The sequence below is a fragment of the Somniosus microcephalus genome, chromosome 9, assembly GCF_052327205.1.
Source record: "Somniosus microcephalus isolate GS21.2 chromosome 9, FLI_Smic_1.0, whole genome shotgun sequence".
NCBI classification, from domain to species: domain Eukaryota; kingdom Metazoa; phylum Chordata; class Chondrichthyes; order Squaliformes; family Somniosidae; genus Somniosus; species Somniosus microcephalus.
Window position 1 is genome coordinate 241,352,351 of NC_140995.1, and position 12,397 is coordinate 241,364,747.

General features: G+C 44.9%; 1 protein-coding gene across 1 annotated transcript in view; it reads left to right on the plus strand.

Annotated features, from left to right (window-relative positions):
• Positions 1–12,397, plus strand: part of abcc10 (ATP-binding cassette, sub-family C (CFTR/MRP), member 10) — a 257,280-nt gene that overhangs the window by 138,522 nt on the left and 106,361 nt on the right. Inside the window, exon 9 of the mRNA XM_085998249.1 lies at positions 7,339–7,418. Coding sequence (XP_085854375.1) covers positions 7,339–7,418 — 80 coding nt within the window. The remainder of the gene's footprint in view (positions 1–7,338; positions 7,419–12,397) is intronic.

Here is a 12,397-nt window from a genome sequence, read left to right on the forward strand (position 1 = left end):
CGCGTCAGCTATACATACAGCGCCGAGTTCAGAGTCAATACAATGGCTTCCCGTGGCAGTGGGAGCAAGATGTCCGTCAGCCGCTCCGTCCTCCTCTTCACCGCGGCCTCCTCCTCACTGTTGCCAGCTCCACGTGTGGTGGCCTGCTTCTCCCGCTCTGGCCACCAAACCTGTGACCTCTACCACCTAGATGGACAAGGGCAGCAGGCGCATGGGAACACCACCACCTCCAAGTTCCCCTCCAGTCACCCACCATCCTGACTTAGAAGTATATTGCCGATCCTTCATCGTCGCTGGGTCAAAATCCTGGAACTCCCTCCCTGACAGCACTGTGGGAGTACCTTCACCACATGGACTGTAGCGGTTCAAGAAGGCGGCTCACCACCATCTTCTCGAGGGCAATTAGGGATGGGCAATAAATGCTGGCCTTGCCAGCGACGCCACATCCCATAAACAAATTAAAAAACATAAAGGCCAACATACCATTTGCTTTCTTAATTGCTTGCTGTACCTGCATGTTAACTTTCAATGATTTGTATACAAGGACATCCAGGTCCCTCTGAACACCAACATTTCCCAATCTTCTCCATTTAAAAAATACTTTGCTTTTCTATATTTCCTACCAAAGTGGATAACTTCACATTTCTCCACATTATATTCCATTTGCCATGTTCTTGCCCACTCACTTAGCCTGTCTATATCCTCTTGAAGCCTCTTTGTATCCTCCTCACAACTTACATTCCCAGCTAGCTTTGTATCATCAGCAAACTTGGATATATTACATTTGGTCCCTTCATCCAAATTATTGATGTAGATTGTGAATAGCTGAGGCCCAAGTCCTTGCAGTACCCCACTAGTTACAGCTTGCCAACCCGAAAATGGCCTGTTTATTCCTACTCTCTGTTTTCTGTCGGTTAACCAATCCGCAATCCATGCTAGTATATTACACCCAGGTCCCTCCAACAGTGGATGTGGTGTATTTGGACTTTCAAAAGGCTTTCGATAAGGTCCCGCATAAGAGATTAGCGTGTAAAGTTAAGGCACATGGGATTGGGGGCAAGGTATTGACTTGGATAGAGAACTGGTTGGCAGACAGAAAGCAAAGAGTTGGAATAAACGGGTCTTTTTCTGAGTGGCAGGCAGTGACTAGTGGGGTACCGCAGGGATCGGTCCTTGGACCCCAGCTATTCACAATATATATTAATGACCTGGACGAGGGAACTAGATGTAATATCTCCAAGTTTGCAGATGAGACAAAGCTGGGTGGGCGTGTGTGCTGTGAGGAGGATGCCGAGGAACTCCAGTATGATTTGGACAGGTTGGGTGATATGGCAGATGCAGTATAATGTGGATAAATGTGAGGTTATCCACTTTGGTGTCAAAAACAAGAAGGCAGATTATTATCTGAATAGCAATAGATTGGGAGAAGGGGAAGTGCAACGAGACCTGGGCGTCCTTGTGCACCAGTCGCTGAAGGTAAGCATGCAGGTGCAGCAGGCGGTTAAGAAGGCAAATGGTATGTTGGCCTTCGTAGCGAGAGGATTTGAGTACAGGAACAAGGATGTCTTGCTGCAGTTGTACAGGGCCTTGGTGAGACCACACCTTGAGTATTGTGTGCAGTTTTGGTCACCTTATCTGAGGAAGGATGTTCTTGCCATGGAAGGAGTGCAGTGAAGATTCACCAGGCTGATACCTGGGATGGCAGGAATGACTTATGAGGAGAGATTGGGTCGATTGGGCTTGTACTCGCTGGAGTTTAGAAGAATGAGAGGGGATCTCATTGAAACTTATAAAATTCTAACAGGACTAGATGCAGGAAGGATGTTCCCGATGGTCGGGGAGTCCAGAACCAGTGGTCACAGTCTAAGGATAAGGGGTAAGCCATTTAGGACAGAGATGAGGAGGAATTTCTTCAACCAGAGAGTGGTGAACCTATGGAATTCTCTACCACAGAAGGCAGTAGAGGCCAATTCATTAAATATATTCAAGAAGGAGTTGGATATATTTCTTGAGGCTAAAGGGATCAAGGGATATGGGGAGAAAGCAGGGACCGGGTACTGAATTTGGATGATCAGCCATGATCGCATGGAATGGCGGAGCAGGCTCGAGGGGCCGAATGGCCTACTCCTGCTCCTATCTTCTATGTTTCTATATTACTCCCAATCCCGTGTTTCAGTGGGAGAACATCTGGGCAATAGTGATCATTATAGAATTAAGTTTAAAGCAGTTACGGAAAAGAAGAAAAATCAAAGGTGAAAATACCCAACTGGAAGAGAGCTAATTTGTGATTTGAGAAGGGATCTCACACAGGTGGACTGGAAATGAAGATTGGGCAAGAAAACAGTAAATGAGCAATGTCTGGCCTTCATAGATACATAGATACATAGAAGATAGGAGCAGGAGTAGGCCATTCGGCCCTTCGTGCCTGCTCCGCCATTCGATGAGATCATGGCTGATCCTTTAATTCAGTATCCCGTCCCCGCCTTCTCTCCGTAACCCTTAACCCCTTTTGCCCGTAGAAATATATCTAATTCCCTCTTAAATATATTTAATGAGCTGGCGTACACTGCCCTCTGTGGCAATGAGTTCCACAGGTTCACCACTCTCTGAGTGAAGAAATTCCCCCTCATCTCTGTCCTAAATGGTTTAGCCCTTATCCTTAAATTATGTCCTCTAGTTCTGTTCTCACCCGCCAAGGGAAACATTCCTTCTGCATCCAGTCTGTCTAGACCTGTCAGAATTTTATACACTTCTATGAGGTCCCCTCTCAATCTTCTAAACTCCAGTGTGTACATCCCTAAACTACATAGTCTCTCCTCATAGGTCATTCCCGCCATTCCTGGTATCAGCCTGGTGAATCGCCGCTGCACCCCCTCCATGGCAAGAACATCCTTCCTCAGATGAGGCGACCAAAACTGTACACAGTACTCGAGGTGTGGTCTCACCAGTGCCCTGTACAGCTGCAGCAAGGTATCCCTGTTCCTGTATTCTAACCCTTTTGCTATGAAGGCCAGCATACCGTTTGCCTTCTTGACCGCCTGTTGCACCTGCATGCTCGCCTTCAGTGACTGGTGTACAAGAACACCCAGGTCTCTCTGTACTTCCCCCTCTCCCAATCTATTGCCATTTAAATAATAATTTGCCCTCCCGTTCCTGCACCCAAGGTGGATAACTTCGCACTTGTCCACATTATAGTGCATCTGCCATTTATCCGCCCAATCGCCCAGTCTGTCCAAATCGCTCTGGAGCTTCCTGGTCTCTTCCTCTGAGCCCACCCCCCCTCCTAGTTTAGTGTCGTCTGCAAATTTGGAAATGCTGCATCCGACTCCCTGATCCAGGTCATTAATGTAAATTGTGAACAGCTGGGGGCCCAGGACAGATCCCTGTGGTACCCCACTTGTTACTGCCTGCCATTCAGAAAATGAGCCGTTTATTCCAACTCTCTGTTTTCTATCTGACAGCCAGTTCCCTATCCACGCCAAAACTTTCCCCTTTATCCCATGAGCCTCAATTTTCCATGCTAATCTTTTATGTGGGACCTTATCGAAGGCCTTTTGGAAGTCCAGGTACACCACATCTACTGGCTCTCCCCCATCTATTCTACCAGTTACTCCCTCAAAAAATTCCAATAGATTAGTCAAGCACGATTTACCCTTTGTAAATCCATGTTGACTCTGTCCTATCCTGTCCCCATTTGCTAAGTGCTCCGCTATTTCATCCTTAATGATGGACTCCAGCATTTTGCCCACAACTGATGTAAGGCTTACAGGTCTGTAATTACCTGCTTTTTCCCTACCCCCCTTTTTGAATAGTGGGGTAACGTTAGCTACCCTCCAATCCATCGGCACTGTTCCCGAGTCTAATGAATTCTGAAAAATCATCCTTAGTGCATCCGCTATCTCTAGGGCCACCTCCTTCAGTACCCTAGGATGCATGTCATCAGGCCCTGGGGATTTGTCCACCTTCAATCCCCCTAGCTTCCTTAACACCATATCCTTAGAGATATTGATTTGCGTCAGTTCCTCCTTTGCCAATGTCCCTATTTTTCCCGATATCCCAGGGAGGTTTTTTGTGTCTTCCTTCGTAAAGACTGACCCAAAGTATGCATTTAGTTGATCTGCCATTTCCTTATTTCCCATTATATATTCCCCCGTATCTGACTGCAATGGACCAACTTTGGTTTTCACCAGTCTTTTCCTTTTGATATATTTATAAAAGCTTTTGGAGTTAGTTTTTATATTTTCCGCCAGCTTGTTTTCGTAAGCTATTTTGCCCCTCTTGATCATGCCCTTTGCCCTCCTTTGCTCTATCTTAAACTGTTCCCAATCTTCCGCTCTGGCACTTTTTTTGGCTATTTTATACGCCCTATCTTTGGATTTTATGCTGTCTCTAATTTCCCCTGTTATCCACGGTTGAGTCACCTTTTTAGATTTCCTTTTATGCCAGATTGGTATAAACAATTTTTGCAATTTTGTCATTCTATCTTTAAATGTTTGCCATTGTTTATCTACCTCCAGTCCTCCCAGGAACGTTGTCCAATCAGACCTACTCAGTTCCCGTCTCATGGCATCATAATTCCCCTTGTTTAAATTCAGGACCTTAGTCTCTGAGTCAATTTCTTCGCTCTCCATTTCGAGTGAGAAATCGATCATGTTATGATCGCTCTGACCCAAGGGTCCCCGTACAACAAGATTACTGATTAGTCCCTTCTCATTGCACAGTACCCAGTCCAATATAGCCTGTTCCCGAGTTGGTTCCTCGACATATTGATCCAGATAACCATCCCTTAAACACTCAAGGAATTCCTCCTCCTCATTATTTTTACTGATTAGGCTAGTCCAATCTATATGTAAGTTAAAGTCACCTATGATGACAGCTGTGCTCTTATTGCACGCTTCTCTAATTTCCCTCGTGATGCCCTCCCTAACCTCTATTTTACTATTTGGAGGCCTATATACCACTCCTATTAATGTTTTTCGCCCCTCGCTATTTCTTAGCTCCACCCATATAGATTCTGTATTAACTGAGTTAATATCCTTCTTTTCAATTGCATTTATCCCCTCTTTTACTAGCAATGCTACCCCTCCTCCCTTTCTTTTTTGTCGATCCTTCCTAAATACTGAATACCCCTGTATGTTAAGCTCCCAGCCCTGCTCACCCTGCAACCATGTTTCCGTAATCCCAATTAGATCATAATTATTAACCTCTATTTCCACAGCTAATTCATCTACCTTGTTCCTGATGCTTCTCGCATTAAGGTATAAAACGGAGATAGTTTGGGTACAAGCCAAGCATATTCCCACAAGGAGGATTGGTGGGGCATCTAAAGCTAGAGCTCCCTGGGTGACAAAGGAAATAGAGATTAAAATAATACAGAAAAAGGAATTATGACAAATGTCAGGTACAGAATACAGTAGAAAACCAGGCAGAATACAGAGAGTGCAGGGGGAAATTGAAAAAAGATACAAGACGGGCAAAGAGAGAATATGAGAAAAGATTAGCGGGTAACATAAAAGAGAACCCAGAAATCTTTTTTTAAACATATAAAAAGTAAAAGGATAGTTGAGGGAATGGTTGGGCTGGTTAGGGACAAAAAAGGAAATCTTGTGGAGGCAGAGGGCATAACTGAGGTACTGAATGTGCACTTGCATCTGTCTTCACAAAAGAAGAGGATGACGTTAATGTCGCAGTAGAGGAGGAGGGAATAGAGATATTGGATAGGATAAAAATAGATAGAAAGGAGGTGCTAAATAGGTTGGCATCACTCAAAGTTAAGTCACTCAGTCCAGATGGGATGCATCCTAGGTTGCTGAGGGAAGCAAGGGTGGAGATAGCAGAAATAATTGCCGAAGGTAGAGGGGAAATTCGATTCTATTTTCATACAGAAGGTTATTTTTGATTTGGATTGGCACAGGCATGACGGGCCGAATGGCCTTCTGTGCTGTAAGATTCTATGATTCTTTCTAAAACAAGTTATTTATGTGACTGGCGGTGTTCTGTGACAGGCTAGGTGTGACGCCTCTGACATTAAAACTCCTATTACACTGCCACCTACAGGGATCACAGGTAATTGCAAAAGGTGTAGACACAATGGCCCAGAAATTCGGGTCGGAGGCTTCCCACAGGTGCAAGCCTCCGACCTGCACTTAACTTAGCGCGCCGACCATTGTGCTGTGGGCCCGCGTGGGATTCCGATCCTGGGCCTCCTCCAACTGCCGGCGCGCAGTGCATGCGTATCCCAGGGGCGCAGTTAGTTCGAATTGTCCCCTGGGATCACGTGGGCCATGGAGAGCCAATGGTAGCAGGGAATCTGTATTCATAGATTTGACAGGAAGAGCTGTCAAATCCATGAATACAATTCAGCCCCAAAACATCACTAAAACTTCAAATAAATTTTTTAAAAAATCATATTTTTAAAATAACTATAAATTACATGAAATAACTATTTTAAACAATAATTTAAATTTTTGAAAACATTAATTACAGTTTCTAACGGGACTAAAAATAAACTTACCTTTCTTTAAAGTATTTAAAAATAATAATCCTGTGGAAAAAATGTTTTAATTTAACTCAATTCACCATTTACCTTGTTAAAAGCAGGCCTTGCGACTGCTTTTTACAAGTGTAGCTCCTGGAGACTTACCCTCCCAGAGAAAGCTGCAAAAAAAACAGAAGTTCCAGGCGTATGCGCTGCCTCTCCGGCGCACGCGTTCGACCTGCGAACCCCTTCCTTTAAGGGAACAGAAGTTCCGGTTTCCCACGCCATGCACAAAACCAGCACTTTCGTTGGGCCTACGCATGAATACCCAGTGCGTACTCACCCGTGGGGACCCAAAGTTCTGGCCCAATATTTCCCACAAGAGCTGGTTTACATAGGAGTTTTCAATGGAGAGATACCAAATTTTATATATATCAGTGGATAGATTTTAAGTATTTTCAATTTATTTGCTACCATCCAGCTGTTGAGCAGTATTGATGGAGGTCCTTCTATTTTCCTCTTCTCTCCTTGGGTGCTGACATCCTTTGGTACCTCCTTGCAGTTGGCCATTTTTCATTCATAGACAGTGAGTGTTGACGGGCTGTTCCACTGTAGAGAACACCACACTTACCAGTAGGAAAACCTTACTGATATTTTCCCCCTTTCCTTTGCTTATTGTAGTGTTCTGCTGCCATCTCCGCATAGAGTAGGAACTGACGCTTTGATTTTTTTGGTCTGTATGATTCTGACACTAACTTTACCAACTGGGCCTTCCGCGCAGCTCTTTCTCTTTTGACCTGAGATGATGTTAAATGGATTCAGTCATCATACTGACAGATTCTGCTTCAATCTATCTGCAGGGGGAGCTGATAGGAGTTGTTGGAAAGGTCGGCTGTGGCAAGAGCTCCCTGTTAGCAGCGATAATGGGGGAGCTCAACAGGTAATTTAGAAATACATAGAAATTACAACAGGCCATTCGGCCCAACCGTGTCGGCTTTTACCTTCACGCAAGCGCATTTACCCAGCCTGTTCCCGTATTCCTTCAACCTCTTTTTTTCCATCCTTCTTTCCAGTCTAACCTTGAGTGTTGACATAGTTTCTGCCTCAATCACTAACTCCGGAAGTGAATTCCACAGCCTGATCCCTCTGTCAATTTCTCCTGCCCTCTGTTCTATGCATCTCTGACCCCTTGTTCTTGACTCCTCATCTTTTTAGATAAGAGTTTAGGTTAGCGAGTTATTGAACAGCGTGTTCCCGCTAATCTCAGCTGAGAAAGAGATGTGGGTTGGTCAGGGAAGGTTCCTTCTTTTGACCTTGGTTCAGTTCCTGATCTTGGTCATATTACTGTGGAGAATAATGAGTGGCACTACAGCTCCTTCTCAGATGGGAGAAGGAGAGTTACTGCCCTACCACCATCAGCCCCATACTGCTTGTCCACACTAACTGAGAGTTGTGCTGATGTAGAGTTGATAGGTCGATGCCTGCCCTATCTCTTGGCAGTAGTTGGTGCATGGCTTGGGGTGCCTTGGGGGTGAGTTACTGAGGGAGGTCACAAGAATTTCTTTTCATAGAAAGTTACAGCACGGAAGGAGGACATTTCGGCCCATCGTGTCCGCGCCGGCCAACAAAGAGCTATCCAGCCTAATCCCACTTCCCAGCTCTTGGTCTGTAGCCCTGCAGGTTAGAGCATCCCAAGTGCACATCCAAGTACTTTTTAATGTGGTTAGGGTTCCTGCCTCTACCACCCTTTCAGACAGTGAGTTCCAGACCCCCACAACCCTCTGGGTGAAGAAATTTCCCCTCAAATCCCCTCTAAACCTTCCACCAATTACTTTAAATCTGTGCCCCCTGGTTTTTGACCCCTCTGCTAAGGGAAATAGGTCCTTTCTATCCACTTTATCTAGGCCCCTCATAATTTTATACACCTCAATAAGGCTTCCCCCCAGCCTCCTCTGTTCCAGTAAAAGAGGGGATAAATGCAATTGAAAGGAAGGATATTAACTCAGTTAATACAGAATCTATATGGGTGGAGCTAAGAAATAGCGAGGGGCGAAAAACATTAATAGGAGTGGTATATAGGCCTCCAAATAGTAAAATAGAGGTTAGGGAGGGCATCACGAGGGAAATTAGAGAAGCGTGCAATAAGAGCACAGCTGTCATCATAGGTGACTTTAACTTACATATAGATTGGACTAGCCTAATCAGTAAAAATAATGAGGAGGAGGAATTCCTTGAGTGTTTGAGGGATGGTTATCTGGATCAATATGTCGAGGAACCAACTCGGGAACAGGCTATATTGGACTGGGTACTGTGCAATGAGAAGGGACTAATCAGTAATCTTGTTGTACGGGGACCCTTGGGTCAGAGCGATCATAACATGATCGATTTCTCACTCGAAATGGAGAGCGAAGAAATTGACTCAGAGACTAAGGTCCTGAATTTAAACAAGGGGAATTATGATGCCATGAGACGGGAACTGAGTAGGTCTGATTGGACAACGTTCCTGGGAGGACTGGAGGTAGATAAACAATGGCAAACATTTAAAGATAGAATGACAAAATTGCAAAAATTGTTTATACCAATCTGGCATAAAAGGAAATCTAAAAAGGTGACTCAACCGTGGATAACAGGGGAAATTAGAGACAGCATAAAATCCAAAGATAGGGCGTATAAAATAGCCAAAAAAAGCGCCAGAGCGGAAGATTGGGAACAGTTTAAGATAGAGCAAAGGAGGGCAAAGGGCATAATCAAGAGGGGCAAAATAGCTTACGAAAACAAGCTGGCGGAAAATATAAAAACTAACTCCAAAAGCTTTTATAAGTATATCAAAAGGAAAAGACTGGTGAAAACCAAAGTTGGTCCATTGCAGTCAGATACGGGGGAATATATAATGGGAAATAAGGAAATGGCAGATCAACTAAATGCATACTTTGGGTCAGTCTTTACGAAGGAAGACGCAAAAAACCTCCCTGGGATATCGGGAAAAATAGGGACATTGGCAAAGGAGGAACTGACGCAAATCAATATCTCTAAGGATATGGTGTTAAGGAAGCTAAAGGGATTGAAGGTGGACAAATCCCCAGGGCCTGATAACATGCATCCTAGGGTACTGAAGGAGGTGGCCCTAGAGATAGCGGATGCACTAAGGATGATTTTTCAGAATTCATTAGACTCGGGAACAGTGCCGATGGATTGGAGGGTAGCTAACGTTACCCCACTATTCAAAAAGGGGGGTAGGGAAAAAGCAGGTAATTACAGACCTGTAAGCCTTACATCAGTTGTGGGCAAAATGCTGGAGTCCATCATTAAGGATGAAATAGCGGAGCACTTAGCAAATGGGGACAGGATAGGACAGAGTCAACATGGATTTACAAAGGGTAAATCGTGCTTGACTAATCTATTGGAATTTTTTGAGGGAGTAACTGGTAGAATAGATGGGGGAGAGCCAGTAGATGTGGTGTACCTGGACTTCCAAAAGGCCTTCGATAAGGTCCCACATAAAAGATTAGCATGGAAAATTGAGGCTCATGGGATAAAGGGGAAAGTTTTGGCGTGGATAGGGAACTGGCTGTCAGATAGAAAACAGAGAGTTGGAATAAACGGCTCATTTTCTGAATGGCAGGCAGTAACAAGTGGGGTACCACAGGGATCTGTCCTGGGCCCCCAGCTGTTCACAATTTACATTAATGACCTGGATCAGGGAGTCGGATGCAGCATTTCCAAATTTGCAGACGACACTAAACTAGGAGGGGGGGTGGGCTCAGAGGAAGAGACCAGGAAGCTCCAGAGCGATTTGGACAGACTGGGCGATTGGGCGGATAAATGGCAGATGCACTATAATGTGGACAAGTGCGAAGTTATCCACCTTGGGTGCAGGAACGGGAGGGCAAATTATTATTTAAATGGCAATAGATTGGGAGAGGGGGAAGTACAGAGAGACCTGGGTGTTCTTGTACACCAGTCACTGAAGGCGAGCATGCAGGTGCAACAGGCGGTCAAGAAGGCAAACGGTATGCTGGCCTTCATAGCAAAAGGGTTAGAATACAGGAACAGGGATACCTTGCTGCAGCTGTACAGGGCACTGGTGAGACCACACCTCGAGTACTGTGTACAGTTTTGGTCGCCTCATCTGAGGAAGGATGTTCTTGCCATGGAGGGGGTGCAGCGGCGATTCACCAGGCTGATACCAGGAATGGCGGGAATGACCTATGAGGAGAGACTATGTAGTTTAGGGATGTACACACTGGAGTTTAGAAGATTGAGAGGGGACCTCATAGAAGTGTATAAAATTCTGACAGGTCTAGACAGACTGGATGCAGAAGGAATGTTTCCCTTGGCGGGTGAGAACAGAACTAGAGGACATAATTTAAGGATAAGGGCTAAACCATTTAGGACAGAGATGAGGGGGAATTTCTTCACTCAGAGAGTGGTGAACCTGTGGAACTCATTGCCACAGAGGGCAGTGTACGCCAGCTCATTAAATATATTTAAGAGGGAATTAGATATATTTCTACGGGCAAAAGGGGTTAAGGGTTACGGAGAGAAGGCGGGGACGGGATACTGAATTAAAGGATCAGCCATGATCTCATCGAATGGCGGAGCAGGCACGAAGGGCCGAATGGCCTACTCCTGCTCCTATCTTCATCTTCTATGTAAAACAGACCCAGCCTATCCAGTCTTTCATCATAGCTAAGCTTTTAATGTAGGCAGCTCAGAGAGGGTCTGGGGATGTTTGTGGAGGTAAACGACCGCAGTGTGGAGCCCCACTGGAGGGGGTGGGGAGGTTATGATACAGGAAATTCAGTCACTGAAGAGTTAGTGATATAGTTGTAATTGCTAATGATACCCTGTAACATTTTAATCTGAGGACTTGTGCATTTAGGATCAATATATCCAACCAGATGCACAGAACCAGAGGTCCTGGGAACTGTAGGAATCTTTGTGGCTCAAAACTACAGCATCTATTACGATAGCAAAATACTGCAGATGCTGGAAATCCAAAATAACAACAGAAAATGCTGGAAAAACTCAGCAGGCCAGGCAACATCCGTGGAGAGAAATTAGAGTCAATGTTTCAGGTCAAAACCCTTTATCAAGACTAAAGAGGCACAGGGAATGAAATAGATTAAGAGGCCGGGCTGGGAGAGAACAAAAGAGAAGAGACATTGAGGTATTAAAAACGAGACGAGATGGTGCTAGGACTAGTGGAGACAAAAGACAGCTCTAGATTAGGTGTGAAATGCGCTGGCAGAATGGGAGACAGCTGCCATGTGGGAGAGAGAAAAAAAAAAGGAAAGGTGGGGGGGAAACCAAAACAAAGGTGTGGATAAAAAATATAAGTAAAAATGTAATAGGGGCCGAGGTTATGATCTGAAATTGTTGAACTCGATATTGAGTCCGGAAGTCTGTAAAGTGCCTAATCGGAAGATGAGGTGCTGTTCCTCGAGTTTACGTTGAGCTTCCATGGAACAATACAAGAGGTCTTGCATTGTTCCACGGAAGCTCAACGTAAACTCGAGGAACAGCACCTCCTCTTCCGATTAGGCACTCTGCAGCCTTCCGGACTCAATATCGAGTTGAACAATTTCAGATCATAACCTCGGCCCCTATTACATTTTTACTTATATTTTTTATCCACACCTTTGTTTTGGTTTCCACCCCCCCCCCCCCCCACCGTCCTCTCTTTTTCTCTCTCCCACATGGCAGCTGTCTCCCATTCTGCCAGCGCATTTCACACCTAATCTAGAGCTGTCTTTTGTCTCCACTAGTCCTATCACCATCTCATCTCGTTTTGAATACCTCTTAATGTCTCTTCTCTTTTGTTCTCTCCCAGGCTGGCCTCTTAATCTATTTCATTCCCTGTGCCTCTTTAGTCTTGATAAAGGGTTTTGACCCAAAACATTGACTCTAATTTCTCTC